The sequence below is a fragment of the Myotis yumanensis genome, unplaced genomic scaffold (genome assembly GCF_028538775.1).
Source record: "Myotis yumanensis isolate MYYU_CA2020_CCGP unplaced genomic scaffold, mMyoYum1.0.hap1 SCAF_3, whole genome shotgun sequence".
Taxonomy (NCBI): domain Eukaryota; kingdom Metazoa; phylum Chordata; class Mammalia; order Chiroptera; family Vespertilionidae; genus Myotis; species Myotis yumanensis.
In genome coordinates this window covers 191111753-191131882 of record NW_027223754.1, presented here as the reverse complement: position 1 = coordinate 191131882, position 20130 = coordinate 191111753, and the positions used below count along the sequence as shown (strand labels likewise).

At 41.7% G+C, this 20130-nt stretch overlaps 1 protein-coding gene across 1 annotated transcript; it reads right to left on the bottom strand.

Moving 5' to 3' along the window:
- Positions 1–783: 783 nt before the first annotated feature.
- On the bottom strand, positions 784–16293 carry KLRK1 (killer cell lectin like receptor K1). The gene is made up of 8 exons (XM_070407874.1): positions 16234–16293; positions 15087–15189; positions 12583–12690; positions 8760–8852; positions 8511–8546; positions 7660–7811; positions 7261–7364; positions 784–1065 (listed from the first exon to the last, which is right to left on the bottom strand). The coding sequence occupies exons 2-8, from the start codon at positions 15127–15129 to the stop codon at positions 948–950; spliced, it is 654 nt and encodes a 217-aa protein (XP_070263975.1). The 5' UTR covers positions 15130–15189; positions 16234–16293; the 3' UTR covers positions 784–947.
- Between the last annotated feature and the right edge of the window lie 3837 nt (positions 16294–20130).

Sequence of the window (20130 nt, the reverse complement as noted above, 5' to 3'; positions counted from 1 at the left end):
TAATGAACAAAAAGAGAAAGAGGAGGAAACATTGAAACTTTTCCAGGATTATTTTTAACTCTAAGAAATACTTCAAAAAGAGCAAATTTTTTTTAATTTTTATTGCTTAAAGCATTACAAAGGGTATTACATATGTGTCCTTTTTTTTTTTCCCCCCGCCCTTGACAATACCCCGGCTTCCCCTACCCGCCAGTGTCTTATGTCCATTGGTTATGCTCATATGCATGCATACAAGCCCTTCAGTTGATCTCTTAACCCACTCCCTCCTGCCCCCCAACCCTCCCCGGCCTTCCCGCTGCAGTTTGACAATCTGTGTGAGGCAGCTCTGCCTCTGTATCTATTATTGTTCAAAAGTTTATAATGGTCTCTATTATCCATGAATGAGTGAGATCATGTGGTATTTTTCCTTCACTGACTGGCTTATTTCACTTAGCATAATGCTCTCCAGCTCCATCCATGCCGTTGCAAATGATAAGAGTACCTTCTTTCTTACAGCAGCATAGTATTCCATCGTGTAGATGTACCACAGTCAAAAAGAGCAAATTTAATAAATCCACATATGCCTTTCATCCAGCTTTAAGTGTATTTAATTTTCAAATGTATTGTGTTTGAAAGTTTTAAAAGCCTTATTAGTTTAATATTTGTGAATATTTAATAAAATCATAGTTTAAAATTTACTTCTACCATAGGTATTATCAACAGTTTATTAAAATTAAAAATGAATTTATTCATCACTCAATAATTTAAAAATAAATGAAACATTGTTACAGAAGATATGTCATTTAATTGTTAGTTTTTATTTGCTGCAAATATAAGGTTTGTGGCATGTCAGATGAAAAAATATATAATAAATATTGGTGGCATTTTCTTCTGAATGTTTTCTTCATGAAGAAAGTCAGAAAATGGCGTTTTATTTTGAAATCCTTTATATTTTATAAATAAACTCTTCACACAATCCTCTGCATGCAGATGTATATGTTTGGAGTTAAACAGTTTTCTGTGTAACCTTTAAAACTTGAACCGTAAACTGCACAGGTTCCATTTGCCATGTCAACCATTGTTATTCTAGATTAGAGAAAAAAACAAATTACATGTGTGATTACATTAATGCAGAAAAATAATTAAATACTATTTACTTAAATATAGGTACTGAAATAATATAATTATAGCCGATTTAAGGACTATGCCTGGCCCTTTTAATTTATAGATAAGCGAAATATAGCCAAATCTGATTAAAAAAAGTAAAAATTGCATGCTATTATAAATTAGATGCTACTATTTTATTTTATTTTTAAAATACATTTTATTGATTTTTTTACTGGAAGAAGGGAGAGGGAATAGATAGTTAGAAACATTGATGAAAGAGAAGCATTGATCAGCTGCCTCCTGCACACCCCCTACTGGGTATGTGCCCGCAACCAAGGTACATGCCCTTGACTGGAATCAAACCTGGGACCCTTCACTCCGCAGGCTGACTATCCACTGAGCCATACCAGTTAGTGCTGTGCTACTATTTTTATATATTGGAAATTAGTCAATGTAGAAAGTCTTTAATCTCTTTATATGTGTAACCATCTACATTAATAAAAGAGAAACATGGTAATTAGCATACGACCGCTACCCTTCCCATTGGCTAATCAGCATATCCTTATGCAAATTAACTGTCAGCCAAGATGGCGGCCGGCAGCCATGCACTGAAGCGAGCAGGGAGGCTTGCTTGCTCCAGTGATGGCAGACTCCAACGTTCACCACCAAACTTGCCGGCCTCTCAGCTGCAACTCTAAGCAACTATGTACTATGTTGCAAATATAGAAGCTAAACAAAACCCCAGAAACCAGCTTTCAGTCAGCCTGCCTTCAGCCAGCCGGACCACAACATTGTATTGATGTTTTCAGCAGCGAGGCCTCAGAGCTAAAGCTGGCCCAGAATAAAAAAAGAAAAGAAAAAGAGGAGCGGTTGGGAGCTTCAGTCACCCGCTTCTGGAAAACAGCCCTCAGCCCCTCAGCCAGACTGGCCAGGCACCCTAGTGGGGACCCCCACCCTGATCCAGGACACCCTTCAGGGCAAACCAGCCGGCCCCCACCCATGCACCAGGCCTCTATTCTATATAGTAAAAGGGTAATATGCCTCCCGGCACCGAGATCAGAGGAGCAGTGAGGCTCCTGGCCCCGGGATCAGCCTGACAGGGGGCAGCACCCAAACCCCCGGATCGCCCTGCAGCTCAGTGAGTGACAGGGGGTGGTGCCCCAACTCCCCTATCGGCCCTACTCTGTGAGTGACAGGGGGGAGCTCCTCAACCCCCTGATGGGCCCTGCTCTGTGAGTGACAGGGGGCAGCGCCCCAACCCCCTGATCGGCCCTGCTCTGTGCGTGACAGTGGGTGGCACTGCAACTTCCCCATCGACCCTGCCTTGAATGTGACAGGGGGCGGTGCCCCAACCCCCCAATCGGCCCTACCCTGAGCGTGACTGAGGGTGGCATCACAACCTCCCGATCCACCCTGCTCTGTGCATGACAGGGGGCAGTGCCCCAACTCCCCAATTGGCCCTGCTCTGAGCCTCACCAGGGGCTGCACCTAGGGATTGGGCCTGCCCTCTGCCACCCGGGAGCAGGCCTAAGCCAGCAGGTCGTTATCTCCCGAGGGGTCCCAGACTGCAAGAGGGCACAGGCTGGGCTGGGGGACCCCCCTCCCACCGAGTGCACAAATTTTTGTGCACTGGGCCTCTAGTCCTATATAATAAAAGCCTAATATGCTGTGTCCAGGTGTCTGGTCCACTATTCAACTAATCAAAGCGTAATATGCTAATGATATGCTAAGGCCACTCAACCTCTTGCTGTGATATGCACTGACCACCATGGGGCAGATGCTCTAACCGATAGGTTAACTTGCTGCTGGGGTCGGGTAGATTGGGACTAAGTGAGACGGGCCAGACAGGCCCTGGAGCCCTCCCGCAGTTCCTCCTTGGCTGACTAACCTCCTTCTTTCCTCCCCAGCCCTGATTGTTCACCAGTGAGGTCCCTCAGCCTGACCTGTGCCTTCTTGTAATCTGGAACCCCTTGGGGATGTTGCAGAGTCAGTTTCAGCCCCATCCTACAGGCCAGGCTGAGGGTCTCCTCTGGTGCACAAATTTGTGCACTGGGCCTCTAGTGTGGAATAAAAGCTTTAAAATGTTTTTAAAGAAATATTTTGTTAGAAATAAATTCAGAATTCCATGTCATTTTTTGTGAAAAATGTACAATATTCTTCAGATATATGCAATTTTACTTTTAAAATTTAAATATTTTTTAAATTTAAAAATTATAAAATTTTTATTATAAAATCCTCCAGTATATATACACATACACAAGGGTATGTGTGTGTGTGTGTGTGTGTGTGTGTGTGTGGTTAGGCATAATTATACATGTATATCTATTTTACTCAAGGATTTCAGTATTTTTGTAGTTATATTGTTAATGTAATAAATAATGATTTGTTTTCCACCAGGAACAGGTAGGAAAGATAAGGCTGAGGAAAGAATGACGATTTTACTTCCATATGAAGTTGACACCACTAAAGGACTATGGCCTGATTTCATATATATATAAAGTAAAGGAAGAGATCATTATTTCTGTCTACACAGAAACAACTAGCCACTATAAGAGGAAAAAAAATTAAGGTATATTTGGTAACAGCTCTTAGTTGGTCTCAATCTATGCACATTAGAAGCTCATTCTTTCTAATCTAACTCTATTCATTTGTTTCTTTAATTTCTGTGTTTGTTTACCTATGCCATTATCATCACATTTCCAGCAGAATATGGATTACATGGGCTTTACTTATTCGTTCATAACTATATTTCTAACTAAAGTGTGAAGCTTTTAAAAGAGTTTAGTCTATTCATCTCTGTAGTTATCTCTGCATAGTTTGTGGAAATTGAGTAGTACTCAATCAGTATTTGTTACATTCATAAGCAGAAGTTTAGTATGCTAGTTGTTTTATTTACAAACTGGATTTTTATACTTGCAGAGTGGATAAAAGAGATAAAATGATACAAAATCTTATTAGTATTCCCAGAGAACAAACTCTTTTTTGTCAAAAGTGACATCTCATCCATACAGATCAATTCTCAGTTATACAGGGACCCATACAAAATTTCAGAAGTAGAACATGAAGTATGGATAAATAGAACAGACTGACAGACCTCAGAGGGCAGGAAGATTGGGAGGATGGGAAGAGATCAACCAAAGAATAAATATACATACTAGAGACCTGTGCATGAAATTCATGCACGGGGAGTGGCAGAGTCCCTCAGTTCGGCCTGCACCCTCTCCCAATCTGGGACTGCTATCTCCTAATGTCTTGCCTGCCTGCTTGCCTGATTGCCCCAACCACTTGCCTGCCTGCCTGATCGCCCTTAACCACTCTGCCTGTGTGCCTGTTCACTCCTAACCATTCTGCCTGCCTGCCTGATTGCCCCTACCCCCTCTGCCTGCCTGTCTGATAGCACCTAATCCTTCTGCCTGCCTGCCTGCCTGCCTGATCACCCCTGACCCCTCTGCATGCCTGCCTGATCAAGCCTAAACACTTGCCTGCCTGCCTGATCACCCCTGTCCACTAGCTTGCCTGCCTCATCACCCCTCACTGCCTCTGCCTGCATGATGCCCCTAACAGCTCCCCTGCCTGCCTGATGCCCCTCACCACTCTGCCTGCCTGCCCAATCACCCCTAACTGCTCCCCTGCCTGCCTGATCGTCTCTAACCACCTCTGCCTCAGCCCCCGCCACCGTGGCTTAGTCCAGATGGATGTTGGGAATGATGTCTGGAAGGTCATTCGGCTGTCCAGTGTAATTAGCATATTATGCTTTTATTAGTATAGATAGGCTTAACCCATGGACATGAAAAATAATGTGATAAAGGCCTACGTGGGGTGGAGGGAGAGAAAAGGGAGAGAAAATGGGGACATCTGTAATAGAGTAAACCTTAAAAAATAGATAGACCAGAGTCTGATCCATAAAAACCAATATCAATAATTGCAAGTAGATTCAAGTCACAAAGTATATTTGTTGATAAAAATGGAATTAGACATTAATAACAAATATCTCTGGGAAATTCTCAAATGTTATAAACTAACACTTGAAAATTTCATGCATTAGAGAACAATGTAAAAGGGAATTTAGAAACTATTTTGGAATGAATGAAAATGAAAATAAATAGCTCAGAAATGTGGGAATGCTGCAAAATCATCTCAAATATTAATAGCATGAATGCTTTGATTAGAAAATATCTACTATATGGATCTTACCCATGTATTAGTTTTTCTGATAAGAAACTAGAGAAAGAAAAGTTAACCCTGAGTGAGAAGATAATAAAGATCAGAGCGGAAATTAATTAAATAAAAAATTGAAAGATGAATGTTAAATTAGCACAGAAAAGATGCTCAATATCATTAGTCATGAAGAAAATGCAAAATTCAAATCACAATCAGACACCACTATACACATTAGAATGGATAAAATTTAAGAAACTGATCATAACAAGAATTGACCAAGATGTTGAGCAACTCTTAAGTCTCACACACTGCTAACGGGATTGTAAAATTGCACAAGCCTTTTGGATAATAGTCTGGAAGTCTCTTAAATAGTTAAACATATTCTATTTAATAAAAGAGTATTATGCAAATTAACCGTCACTCCATCAAAAAGATGGCAGTGGCCATGGAGCTGGAGTGAGCAGGAGGCATGGGTTGCCCCCTGCAATGGAGGAAGCCAAGCTTCCTGGAAGCCCTGGCCAGGCATCTGCTCCATTCAAAGTTATAAAGTTTCAATTATAGAAGATAAATAAATCCCAGAAAAAAGAAAAAAGAAAAAAAAGAGAAGTTGGAGCTTGGGTTGCTGGGGGGTGTGGCCAGCCTGAAAACGGCCATTAGCCCCTCACCCAGGCAGGCCAGGCACCACAGCAGGACCCTTCCACACTGAAGGGGCTGTGGGAAGCCTGAAAATGGCCCTAAGATGCTCACCCAGGCTGGCCACACCCCCATGGGGTTAGGGTCCCCGCTGGGGGGCTTGGCCAGCATGCAAAAAGCCATCAGCCCCTCACCCAGGCTGGCCAGGCACCCCAGTGGGGACCCCCACCCTGAAGGGTGTGTGGACAGCCTGAAAATGGCCCTCAGCCCCTCCCCCAGGCAGGCCAGGCACCCTAGGAGGACCCCCACCATGATCAGGGACACCCTTCAGGGAAAACCAGCCAGCCCCCACCCATGCACCAGGCCTCTATCCTATATAATAAAAGGGTAATATGGAAATTGACCCTAACAGCAAAACAACTGGGAATGTCTGCTCACTATGACACACACTGGCCACCAGGGTGCAGAGGCTCCATGCAGGAGCTGCCCCTTGGTGGTCAGTGTGCTCCCACAGGGTGAGCTCTGCTCAGCCACAGCCAGGCTGCCGGCTATCAGCACAACGATGGTGGTGGGAGCCTCTCCCGCCTCATCAGCAGCGCTAAGGATGTTCGACTGCAGCTTAGGCCTGCTCCCCGCTGGCAAGTGGACACCCCCGGAGGGCTCCCAGGCTGCTAGAAGGATGTCTGACTGCCAGCTTAGGCCTGATCCTCCTGGGAGAGGAACTAAACCAGAAGGAGGACATCCCCTGAGGGGTCCCAGACTGCGAGAGGGCACATGCCGGGCTGAGGGACCCCCTTCCCGAGTGCACAAATTTTTGTGCACCGGGCCTCTAGTATTTATTATAAGATCCATCTGTTTCTGTCCTAGGTATTTATGTATGAAAAAGGAGAGCCTATGCTCATGCAAAGTCTTGCACACATATGTTCATAGCAAGTAGCTTGCACAGTATTTAGCACATAGGAAACACTTAACTTTACTCATTTTTATGGGTACTGCCTGCTTCCCAATGTACTAAATCTAGGCCCTAAGAGTTTTGGACTGACTCTATTAGAATATGGCAGTGGTCAGCAAACTGCAGCTGGTGAGCCACATGCGGCTCTTTGGCCCCTTGAGTGTGGCTCTACCACAAAATACCATGTGTAGGTGCACATGTACAGTGCGATTGAAACTCCATGGCCCATGCACAGAAGTCGGTATTTTGTGGAAGAGCCACACTCAAGGGGCCAAAGAGCTGCATGTGCCTTGAGAGCCGCAGTTTGCCGACCACTGGCATATGGGATGTCCTGGCATTGTGTCAAGGAAAATGTGGTAGTTCAGTGATCATAGGAATAGCTTAGAGGCAAATCCACAACTACAGACCTACTACAGGTACAGACTTACTGATCGGGAGCCAGAATGGAGCCATCTTCCCACTGCCAGTTTCCGTTTGTGGAATTCTTTTTCAGTCCCATCCAATGGTAGGACTTTAGTAATTTAAAGAGATCCTATTGGAAATCACAAATAAAGTCATTTCTCAGAATTGTATTAAATACAAGGCTATAATCATGTCATCATTTTCCCCACAGTTGAGGAAACTGCATTCTGTCCTCTTTCAGAATTCCAACTTCAACAACACATATATAATAGCCGCAATTTTTGTGATTTTTTATTTTTAATACAGAAGAATATGGAGTTGATGTATCAGAGCCTTGTGCCTCTATTATATTTCAGGTTCATATTCCAGAGAGTTGCCACATATGGTAGGACTCAATAGGCAGATGAATTAAAACAATACTTCACCTGGTCCTCTTGGCTGTATATCTTCAGGAGACTAGAATTTTGAGACATGCAGGAAGCTTGGCTCTGAAACCAGTTCTTGCTCTCATTAAAAAATTTGTAGCAGTTGTTTCCATAACATAGCCAGTTTTTAGGACATGGGCCACAGTAACTTTCTAGAAAGGGAGACTATGTTATTAATTCTGCACATGTCTAAATATTATATTAGATTTTTTTTTCGAGGCAGGGTAAACACTTTTTTTATTCTAACTCTAAAATTCAAAATATTAGACCATTAAGGTCATACCCAATGACATATCTCTATACATAGATATGCCAAAAGTATGTTTTCTACTTTTTAAAATTACTCCTTCATTGTAAAAAATAAAATAAAATTTGAAAAACAATATTGGCCCTGACTAGTTTGGCTCAGTGGATAGAGCATCAGCCTGAGGACTAAAAGGTCCCAGGTTTGATTCCAGTCAAGGGCATGTACCTTGGTTGCGGGCACATCCCCAGTAGGGGTGTGTAGGAGGCAGCTGATCCATGTTTCTCTCTCATTGATGTTTCTGACTCTCTATCTCTCTCCCTTCTTCTCTGTAAGAAATCAATAAAATATATTTTTAAAAAATAAATAAAATAAAAAGAAATAGTGAATTGTGGACAACAATTCATTTTCTTTTACATTTTCTTTTTATCACAGTTATTGGGATGAGATTGTTTAATAAGATTATATAGGTTTCAAGTGTAGATTTCTATAATACATGATCTTTCTTATAAACTTTCCTGTCGGCAGCATTGGATACATGTCTAAACCCCTGTATACACAGATACATGCAATTTGTGCTTCCAAATATTAGAAAAGTTTCTCTTACCGTTCAAGGAACTTGGCACTGCTTGGTTGAATAACGCTGTTAAAATAATCATAATTATTGGAAAGTTATGTGTTGTGACATAGTTCAAGCAAAAATAAAAATATATGACAAGTTTCTGGACTAATAGCTAAAATATAAAGGCACATTAAATGTTGCTAGTTTATGTTTCTGTCCTGCTGAATATTAATCAAAGTAATGTATTAAATTTGTTATATCAGCAATGCTATCTATGTCTCTGTTATCACTTACAATTTATGATGATGGCACTCCATATCGTTACCATTACAATGAAACGAATTCCCAGAGCTACAGCAATGCACCGGGTAAGGAAAAATGCAGATGCTGTTAAAGAAAAAAGAGTGAGAAAAAGCAGAAAGGGTTCAGGTATTTTTATATTGACTGTAGACGTTAGAGTGTTTTCTATGTAGGAGTGATATTAGTGTTTTTTCCTCATATATTTTCTCAGGACAGGTAAAATAAGTACTTTGTAAATTATTAAAAATAAGATTTTAAAATCTACTATTTTCTCCTATTTCTTTCTACAAGTTCCCCAGAATAATTCATGGTTAAATTTACATTTTTTAAAATTTCTGAGACACCAATCCCAAATGCCTCTGTATTAAAAAAAAAAAAAAGCACAGAAATTGCAGGCATTATATGTGTGTTGTTGGAATTCTGCCAGAAGACAGAATGCGTTCTTTCCAACTGTGAGAAAAATGGACAGTTTCTCTAAACCCCTTTTAAAAACATATATTTAAGAAACTATACAAAATATTCTATGATTATTTTTACTTAAGACAATACCCTAGTCATTATTCTAATCATGTCTTATGAAGTTGTCAAATTTTTATAAATAGCAGCTTGCATTGTGTTTTATTGGTATATGGATAAAAATCTTATTATTGAAAGACTTTGAATTTTTTCCAATGCATATTTAAATTGTTTCCTAGTTTTCACTAAGGAGTAATTATATACATAATATTTCATACACACCCATGCAACTGTTTTAGTAACCCTCTAGGAAAAATTCCATAAGAATTATTACTGAGTCAAAGAACATTTTTTAAAACTTTTTGTAAAGATTGAAAATTTCAGTCCAAAGAGGCTCTATCAACTTATGTTGTATCAAATATAGATTTAAAAGCCTTTTTGCTCATTCTTTCTTCCACATTAAGCATTATTTAGATTTTTAAATATATAAATCTGATGACCAATATTATTTAAAATTTCATAACTTCATTTTTCTTGTTATAAATAAAAAGACAACAAAGGATTACAGATCTTGTATTATGATTGTCATGTGCTTATTTTATTTCTTTGAGACTTCTCATATTTGTATTAAGTAAGATTTTTCTCACTTTTAAGTTGAGAATATTAGTTCATTTTTTGCCATATGTTTTACAATATTCACCTTAGATTTCATTTTTGTTTTAACTTAATTTATGATACTTAGGGGTGTTTAAATGGATAATAGTTGACTTGCTCAAATTGTTGATCTTGTTTGATATTAATAAAATGCTTTGTTTATTTTGAGTTTATAAAATAAAGCTTCCATCATAAGTTATATAGTTTCCTTTTTTTAATTGGGTCTATTTGGTGTGTGTATGTGTGTGTGTAATAAATGAGATAGAAACTCAAATTTATAAAAATTTTATTTTCCAAATGGTTACTGAATTTTTCTAATCCTATTTAGTGAATAAATCAATATATTCTCATTGATATGAAATATTACCTTTAGCATATAATACATTCTTATGTGTTTAAATTTTTCCTATATTCTCTAATCTGTCTTTCCACTCAAACTACATATAAAATATCCCTCTTTAATAATATACTTGCATACTTAGTGTCCACAATATTATATTACATTTCTTTTTAAAAAATATATTATCAATCATTGCACTTCATTATGCCTTAAAAACCTTAAAATGAGCTTTTCAAGAACCCACTATGTTAAAATATAGTACATTAGCCCCACTGGTTGCTCAGTTGGTTAAACATTGCTCTAGACATCAAAGCGGTTTCGTGTTGATCCCCAGTTGAGTACCTATGGGAGGCAACTGATGGATGTTTCTCTAGCACATCAATGTTTTGCTTCCCTCTCTCTCTCTCTCTCTCTCTCTCCCCCTCTCTCTCCTTTCCTCTTCATCTCTCTCTGAAACCAATTTAAAATATATATATTTCAACTGAATCACAGTCAATGTATAGAGAGATAACTTACATCTTTAAACCGTCTTTTATCCTTGAATAGTGTCTTTTTCCATTATGCATGTCTTATTTTATGTTCATTTGTACAAATTAAAAGTAATAAATTTACTTCCAGTATTTTTCATTAAATAGTTTATTTCTGATTTTGGGCCTTATAAATATGGCATTTCTTTTTTATCACATTTTCCTGACTTTTGTAGTTTAGTAGACAGTTAATTTTTACCTATTATTTTTAAGCAAGTCCACACATCAGATTTCCTTACTGTTTATAATTTTTTGGCATGAAGATTTAAGGGCTCTTAAAATATTTAAAATCATATATTTTTTTGCTAATAATATTAATTTTGCCTTTTATTCTAATTTCAGATTATTTGCTTTTTTCTTTTCTTGGTTATGTATGTTGGCTAGCACCAACAAAGCAATTAATGTTAATCAATAATAATAATAAAAATTATTGCCTTTTTCTAACTATAATGAAAATGCTATTAACATTTATCAATAAGTATAACGATAGCTTTTGAACATAAATCTTAAAGTAGGGCTTATGTTCTAGTGGTTTTAAAAGTTAAGGTCTTGCCCTAACCGGTTTGGCTCGGTGGATAGAGCATTGGCCTGCGGACTCAAGAGTCCCGGGTTCAGTTCTGGTCAAGGGCATGTACCTTAGTTGCAGGCACATCCCCAGTGGGGAGTGTGCAGGAGGCAGCTGATCGATGTTTCTCTCTCATCGATGTTTCTAACTCTCTATCCCTCTCCTTTCCTCTCTGTAAAAAATCAATAAAATATATTTTAAAAGTTAAGTTCTTTTGAATTAAGAATTCATATTGAGCCCTGGCTGGTGTGGCTCAGTTAGTTGGGCGGGCGTCACCCTGTGCACCAAAAGGTTGTAGGTCTTTTCCTGGTCAGGGCACATTCCCAGGTTTCAGGCTAGATCTCCACTAGGAGGCGTGTAGGAGGCAACCTATCAATCTTTCCCTCTCACATGGATGTTTCTCTCTTCCCTACTCCCTTTCTCTCTCTAAAAACTAATTTAAAAAAATAATTCGTATTGATTTTTTATCCAAAACCTTTTCAGCATTATGCACATGATCTATAATCCTTGATTATTACATCTAGCACATTTTCATTTCTATAATTAACTCTTGAAAGTGTTGCTATTTGATAATAATTTATTTTTTAACATTTAATTCAGGTCCTGGAACCTTTTTTTCGGCCAAGAGCCATTTGGATATTTATAACATCATTCACGGGCCATACAAAATTATCAACTTAAAACTTACCCTGCTATATTTGGTCAAACATTTAATTGAGTCACCCCTAACGCCTTGGCAGGGCCAGATCAAATGATTTCTCAGGCCTTATGTAGCCTGTGGGCTGGAGGTTCCCCACCCCTGATTTAATTTAAATTTATAATGAGATTAGTCTGTTTTTTTCCTTTTTTGTGTAAACTATTTCAGGCTTCATTTTCAATCATACTCTGCCTTGATAAAGGATAGAGAGCATATCTTCTTCACCACACAGAAATCTTTGCTGCAATATTATTTAAATACATAACACTGAAGAATATTTTGTATATCTTTTCTGTTTTACATTTCTATTTACTCCTCCTTACAGCTAGATGTTCGGTGATCCCTTAGAAATTGCTGTCTCAATGGTCATTATTATGATAATCCTATAATTTTTAAGGCATGGAAAGATTCTAAACTCAATAGTTTCTGCTCATTTTATTATATATTCCAATATTATATTATAATTAAATCTCATTTCTGCTTTTCTCATAAAGGTAAAATAAACTGAATGTTTACCACTGATAACCACAGAGTTCCCAATTTTCACCTCGAGATGATGAAGGAAACATATTACTTACAGTTTTCCCCACATGCATTTGTGATTAATGTGGATCTTTTCTTCTCCTGTGGTGTAGAAACAGCATGATTTACACGTTTAAATTTATAATTATGGGATTCATGTGTCTCTGGAGAAAAAACAATTTAGACAGTATGAGTCATGGCCTTTCTGTCACTTGGGTTATAAATTTATAAACCTTAACTTCCATTTCTTTATGAAGTATAACATCAAGTTAGGTTTGTTTTACGTTAATTCATTATGATTTTTACACTTTGTAGTATAAATAAGATTATATTTTTTCAATAGCAAAATATCTTTAGGAAGATCCTATGTGCTATTAAAACTAGTTAGTTCTTTTTTAAAAATATATATATTTTATTGATTTTTTACAGAGAGGAAGGGAGAGGGCTAGAGAGTTAGAAACATCAATGAGAGAGAAACATCAATCAGCTGCCTCCTGCATACTCCCCACTGGGGACGTGCCCGCAACCAACGTACATGCCCTTGACCGGAATCGAACCTGGGACCTTTGAGTCCGCAGGCCGAAGCTCTATCCACTGAGCCAAACCAGTCAGGGCAAAACTAGTTAGTTCTTAATGTGTAATAAAATTTAACATTGAAATAAAGACACAGTATAGTGAAAAAGACAGTGCCTTACTTAGGGACTTAGACGTGTTTACTTTACAAAGGCCATTTACTAAGTTAATAACTTCACAAATTGAACAAAAATGAAAGAAAGGAAAGAAGGAACAAAGGATGTCAATACAACCTGGTATGGCTATTTTAAAAAGTGAAATAAAATAATATGCATTTAGTATCAACAATGTCATCTACATTAAGGGTTAGTGTGTCTAATTTTCTTCACAGTGAAGGATATACAAAAAATAAAATAGTAGTCTAAAGCTTTAGGATAGTGACAAAGAATCTTGCTTCTGAGAAAAAATAAAAGTAACTCTTGAAGTAGTCAAAATTATTAAGTATGTAAAAGCCTTTTATAAATAAAACTAGAGGCCTGGTGCACAAAATTCATGCATTACGAGGGTGAGGGTGTCCTGCCTGCCTAATTGCCCCTAACCACTTCTGCCTGCCAGCCTGATCGACCCCTAAACACTCCCTTGCCAGCCTGGACACCCCTAACTGCCCTCCCTGCCAGCCTGGTCACCGCCAACTGCCCTCCACTGCAGCCCGCTAGCCCCCAACTGCTCTCTTCTGCTGGCCCAGTCACCCCTAACATCCCTCCCTTGCCAGCCTGGTCGCCCCTAATTGCCCTCCCCTGCTGTACTGGTCACCCCTAACTGCCCTCCCCTGGTGCCCTGGTCGCACCCAACAGCCCTCCCCAGTAGGCCTGGTTCCCTCCAACTGCCCTCCCCTGCAGGGCTTGTACCCCCTAACTGCCCTCCCCTGCAGGCCTAATCGCCCCCAACTGCCCTCCCTTTCAGGCCTGATCCCTCCCAACTGCCCTCCCCTGCTGGTCTGATCACCCACAACTGCCTTCCCCTGTTGGCCATCTTGTGCCAGCCATCTTTGACCATATGGTGGTGGCCATCTGGTGTTGGAGGGATGGTCAATTTGCATATCACCTCTTTATTATATAGAATGCTAATGTTAATTACCTTTTATAACTAAAATTAAGATAAAATGTACAGATAAAATGTAAGTTAATTATTAAACACATGAAGAAGGTAGGTATTATTTTATGAATGAAGAAATTGAATCTTAGAGGTGGCCAATGATTTATTCCTTATCCTAGATCATAACAGCCCAGTGACCATAATGGTGTACTGACCAGATCGACAGCTCTACCAGTCGCTATGAGGTGCATTTATCACCTCTTGGTTCCTCCCCCTGGCCTGCAGGCTCAGATCGCTGGATGGTGAATAGGGAACCACGGGGAACCAGGGTGGGTGGCAGCAGCGGGGCACGACTGGGGACTAGCAAGGGGAACCAGGTGGTTGGTGTCAGCTGGGCAGGACTGGGGATTGGCGAGCAGGCAGAAGATGGCCCTGATCGCAGGCTATGCCTAGGGACCCTACCTGCACACAATTTTGTGCGCTGGGCCCCTAGTTTAATATAATGTTACCAACTGTGAGTGATTTATAGTACTTTTAGTTTTAGAAGCACTTTCAAATACATGTCATTTTATTTCAATATCATAGAAATCTATTAAGATAAATATCATATGTTTTATATCTCTACTTCCCAGAAAAGAAAATTTAATTACAGAGAGGCAGGGGATTGTCCCAGATCTCAAAACTAGAGACTGCTAAAAGTTGGATTAAATTCATTTCTTTTAACTACAAATTCTGATGCTGTCATTATTTCAGGCTAGGAAAAAAGCTTACAAGCTTTTGAGACTTGATTTAAAATATAATATTAACATAATGTAAAATGAACATAAAATAAACATAAGTCAATATGAGTAAATTGCTTTTCTACACATTACATGCTTGTATCAAATTCTGGGTATAGTGAAATTATACACAGGACAAACTACATATTGATGTGGGAAGTACTAGTACATACCCATGCTGTGCGGAGCCCACCGATCTCGGACCAGCCCCATCATCGAATTATGACTGTTTATCTACCACAGAGATGAGTCCAAAGTCTTCATTTACAAACGTTCCTGAATAAAATAAAGTCACACTTTTATTAAACTGCTTTCTGTTTTCTTTCTGAGTGGTGATCATCTATCTTATGGGAGAAGTGAGAATACAGAAAAATTTCCCCCATGCATATAGATATATCAAGGGAAGAATGAAAATGAGGACTCATATCAAGCAATGTAAAATTATTTTTAAATTTAATTTGTTATAAAATAAAAAACAATTATTTTTAAAGTGGAAAAATATATGAGTTTGTTTAAATTCATCTACTTTAAGATACTTAATTAAAAATCTTCCCATCGCTGATATTGAATGATAGTTTTATATTTACAATTTTATTTTATTTGGTGATAATTGCTTTCTTTGCAAGGTAAATTTGGGTAAGGTACATAAATGAATTTTTGTTGAATGTCTTTTCTTAGTACATATTAATTCAACTTTTGTCCCTATCATCCTTTTCCTTATTTCCAACAAGTTATTATCAGCATTATTATTATCAAAGTAATCTCGCCTTTGTTTAAATACTAACATTTTCAGTGTCTAGAAAAACTCTTAGAAAAAAATAGCTATTTAATAAATATGCATAGTGCTTAGATTTTAAAAATAAAACTAGTTTCATATTTAAACATGATAATTGAAAGTAACAGATATATTGTTTTTTATTTTTAAGTAAAGTTGTCTATCATGTAAGATGAGTGCCTTGTATAAGAGCACAACACTCATAAAGATGAGAATTCAAATTGAAATTTATTTTTTTTAATTCCCAAAGGTAAAGAGTCATTCTTCTGGTTTTTTTTAGAGAAAAGGCTCATCTTAACTTTTGATTCTTTAAAAAATGTATCTTACTTATCTATAATTGAATAAAGAGAGCCAGGGTACACTTTGGAAGTAATAGCACTCCTTGCCTTCAGCAATTCTATTTTAACACGTAAGAAACAATTAGAATTACTTTGCTGTGTAAATATTTTTGGAAATATTTTCTTAAGGTTTGAACCTCAAGAGTTTCTCCTTTTTTGAATAATAGTGTTAGAAACACACACAGACACACACACACATACACGCACCTGATCAGAGAAGGATTGTCCTGCTTCTTGTGAAAATTGAAAGTGGTGCAATGTCCTGAGTTCCCAATTTAGAACTGAAACAGGAAATGTGCAACCAACTTGACGGTTATTCTAACCCACTTTTGTGTTGAAAAAGAAAGAGCAGAAAATCATAGTACTCCCATCCGCTCCTTCACTACAGAGAAGATTTTGCTAATGGGTGAAATAAACATTAGGTTCTAACAGCATTTCATGACTTAGAAATGTTGAATTCAGTGATAAAAAGTGTCCCAAGGTTTTGAGAAGCAGATGGTAAGACTACATAATCTCTTTCTGAATCAAAAGTAAAAAGTTATGAAAAATGGTTGTAAATTAACTGTGTGAAAGAAAACAGAAAAGAAAATTAAACTTTTTAGTCATCCTGTGCACATAAGTTTGAGTGGAATCAAGTATGCTGTATCATGTAAATTGGATTTATAGATATTTTTCATGTATATAAACTACTAGAGGCCCGGTGCATGAAAATTCATGCACTGGAGGCAGAGTCCTTCAGCCCAGCCTGCCCACTCTTACAGTCCAGGACACCTCAGGGGTTGGAGGCGACCTGGCGATCAGGGGAAGGCAACGCCCCACCACACCTCTGCTGCTGCCACTGCCGGCAGCGCAAGCCTCAGCCGGCGCTGGTCACCTGCACCTCAGGTCAGCCCTGGGTGGCTGGGCTGTTGCCATCTGAGGTTTGCCTGCACCTCAGGCCAGCCCTGGATTACTGGTGGGCTGAGGGTATTGGCAGACTCCAGAGGCAGGCGCACTGAGTGGCTGGGACCGACTGGAAGTGGGCCTGGCCTTGCTGTGCCTGCCAACCTGGCGGGGCTGAGGGGACAGGGAGCTGCCATCTTGTAGCTATAGGTGCCACTATCTTTGAGGTCATGGCAGTCAATTAGCATATTCCCTCCTTATTGGCTGTGGGCACCACCATCTTTGCTGGTGAGGCAGTCAATTAGCATATTTCCTTTTTATTAGATACTATAGGCCCAATGCACAAAAATTTGTACACTTGGCGGGGGGGGGGGGAAGGGGAGGGGGGCGTCCCTCAGCCTGGCCTGTGCCCTCTGGGACCCCTCAGGGGATAACCATTTGCTGGCTTAGGCCCGCTTCCTGGGGGATTGGGCCTAAGCTGGCAGTCAGACATCCCTCTGGCAACCTGGGAGCCCTCGGGGGATGCCCAATTGCCAGCAGGGAGCAGGTCTAAGCTGCAGTCTGATATCCTTAATGCTGCTGAGGAGGCGGGAGAGGCTCCCACCACCACCCCTGTACTGGCAGCCATAAGCCTAGCTTGTGGCTGAGCAGAGCTCCCCCTGTGGGAGCGCACTGACCACCAAAGGGCAGCTCCTGCATTGAGGGTCTGCTCCCTGATGGTCAGTGTGTGTCATGGTGACCAGTCATTCCCAGTTGTTCTGCTGTTAGGGTCAATTTGCACATTTACCCTTTCATTATATAGGATAGAGGCCTGGTGCATGTGTGGGGGCCAGCTGGTTTGCCCTGAAGGGTGTCTCAGTTCATGGTGGAGGTCTCGCTGGGGTGCCTGGCAAGCCTGGGTGAGGCTCTGAGGGCTGTTTTCAGGCTGACCACACCCCCTTCAGTGTTGGGGGTCCTGCTGGGTTGCCTGGCCAGCCTGAGTGAGGGGCTGTTTGTTGTTTGCAGGCTCGCCACAGCCCATTCAGGCTAGGGGTCCCCCCTGGGGTACCTGGCCAGCCTGGGTGAGGAGCTGATGGATGTTTGCAGGCTGGCCACAGTCCCTTCAGGGTGGGGGTCCCAACTGGGGTGCCTGGCTAGCCTTTATGGGCTGAGGGCCATTTTCAAGCTGGCCACAGCTCCTTCAAGGCAGGGGGGTCTTGCTGAGGTCCCTTGCCAGTCTGGGTGAGGGGTTGATGGCTGTTTGCAGGCTTGCCAAGGCCCCCAGTGGGTACCCTTACCCCATTAGGGTATGGCCACCCTAGGTGAGGGGCTGATAGCTGTTTGCAGGCTGGCCACAGCCCCTTCAATTTGAGGGTCCTTAATGGGATGCCTGGCAAGCCTTGGTGAGGGGCTAAGGGTCATTTTCAGGTTGTCCACAGCCCCTTTAGGGTGGGGGGTCCTGCTTGGGTGTCTGGCCAGTCTGGGTGAGGGACTGATGGATGTTTGCCGGCTGGCCACTGCCCCCAGCCACCCAAGCTCCCAGTGGAAGCTGGCTGGAAGCAGGTATCTGGGGTTTAACTAGCTTCTATAATTGAAACGTTGTTGCCTTCAGCTGAGGCCAGAGCCGGCCAGGGCAGCCAAGCCTCCTGCTTGCTTCAGGTCCATGGCTGCCGGATGCCATCTTGGTTGGGTTAATTTACATATAATCGCTCTGATTGGCTGGTCAGTGTGGCTTGGGACGTAGCAAAGATACGGTCAATTTGCATGTTTCTCTTTTATTAGATTAGATGATATGTGTATAATAACAAAGACATTATATATTATATATATATATCTACACTAATAAAAGAGAAAAATGGTAATTAGCATATGACCGCTACCCTTCCCATTGGCTAATCAGCATATCCTTATGCAAATTAACTGTCAGCCAAGATGGTGGCCGGCAGCCAGGCAGCTGGAAGCGAACATGCGGCTTGCTTGCTCCCATGACTGCAGACTCCAACTTTCCCTGTCTGACTTGCAGGCCTCTGAGCTGGCAGTTTGAAACTTTGTAACAAATATAGCCGGCTGGGATCTCAGAGCTGAAGTTATACATTGTTTCGATTATAGAACGGCAAACAAACCAGCAGTGGAAGCCTCAGAGCTAGAGTCAGAGTTAAAGCTGGCCCAGAAGAAAAAGAAAAAAAGGAGCGGTTGGGAGCTTCAGTCAAAACCGCCAGCCTGAAAGCAGCCCTCAGCCCCTCACCCAGACTGGCCAGGCACCCCAGTGGGGACCCCCACCCTGAAGGGTGTGTGACCAGCTGCAAACAGCCATCATCCCCTCATCCAGGCTGGCCAGGCACCGCAGTGAGGACCCCCACCCTGATCCAGGACACCCTTCAGGGCAAACCAGCTGGCCCCCAGGCCTCTATCCTATATAGTAAAAGGGTAATATGCCTCCCAGCACCGGGATCAGCGGAGCCGAGAGGTCTCCTGGCACCAGATCAGCGTGACAAGGTGCAGCGCCCAAACCCCCTGATCGCCCTGCGGCTCTGTGTGTGACAGGGTGTGGCATCCCAACCCCCTGATCGACCCTGCTCTGTGTGTGACAGGGGGTGGCGCCCCCCCCCCCCTCCACGGGCCCTGCTCTGTCTGTGACGGGGTAGAGCCATAACCTCCCCATCAGCCCTGCCCTGAGTGTGACAGCGGTAGCGCCCCAACCTCCTGATCCGCCCTGCTCTGTGTGTGACAGGGGGCGGTGCCCTAACTCCCCTATTGGCCCTACTCTATGCGTGATGGGGGAGCTCCCCAACCCCCTGATGGGCCCTGCTCTGTGCGTGACGGGGGGGGGCAGTGCCCCAACCCCCTGATTGGCCCTGCTCTGTGAGTGACAGGGGGCAGCGCCCCAACCCCCTGATTGGCCCTGCTCTGTGCATCACGGGGTGGTGCCGCAACCTCCCCATTCACCCTGCCTTGAGTGTGATAGGGGGCGGTGCCCCAACCCCCCAATCAGCCCTACCCTGAGCGTGACTGAGGGTGGCATCACAACCTCCCAATCTGCCCTGCTCTGTGCATGACAGGGTGCGGCGCCCCAACTCCCCAATCAGCCCTGCTCTGAGCCCGACCAGGGGCTGCACCTAGGGATTGGGCCTGCCCTCTGCCACCCAGGAGCAGGCCTAAGCCAGCAGGTCGTTATCTCCCGAGGGGTCCCAGACTGCGAGAGGGCACAGGCCAGGCTGAGGGACCCCCCTTCCCCCCCGAGTG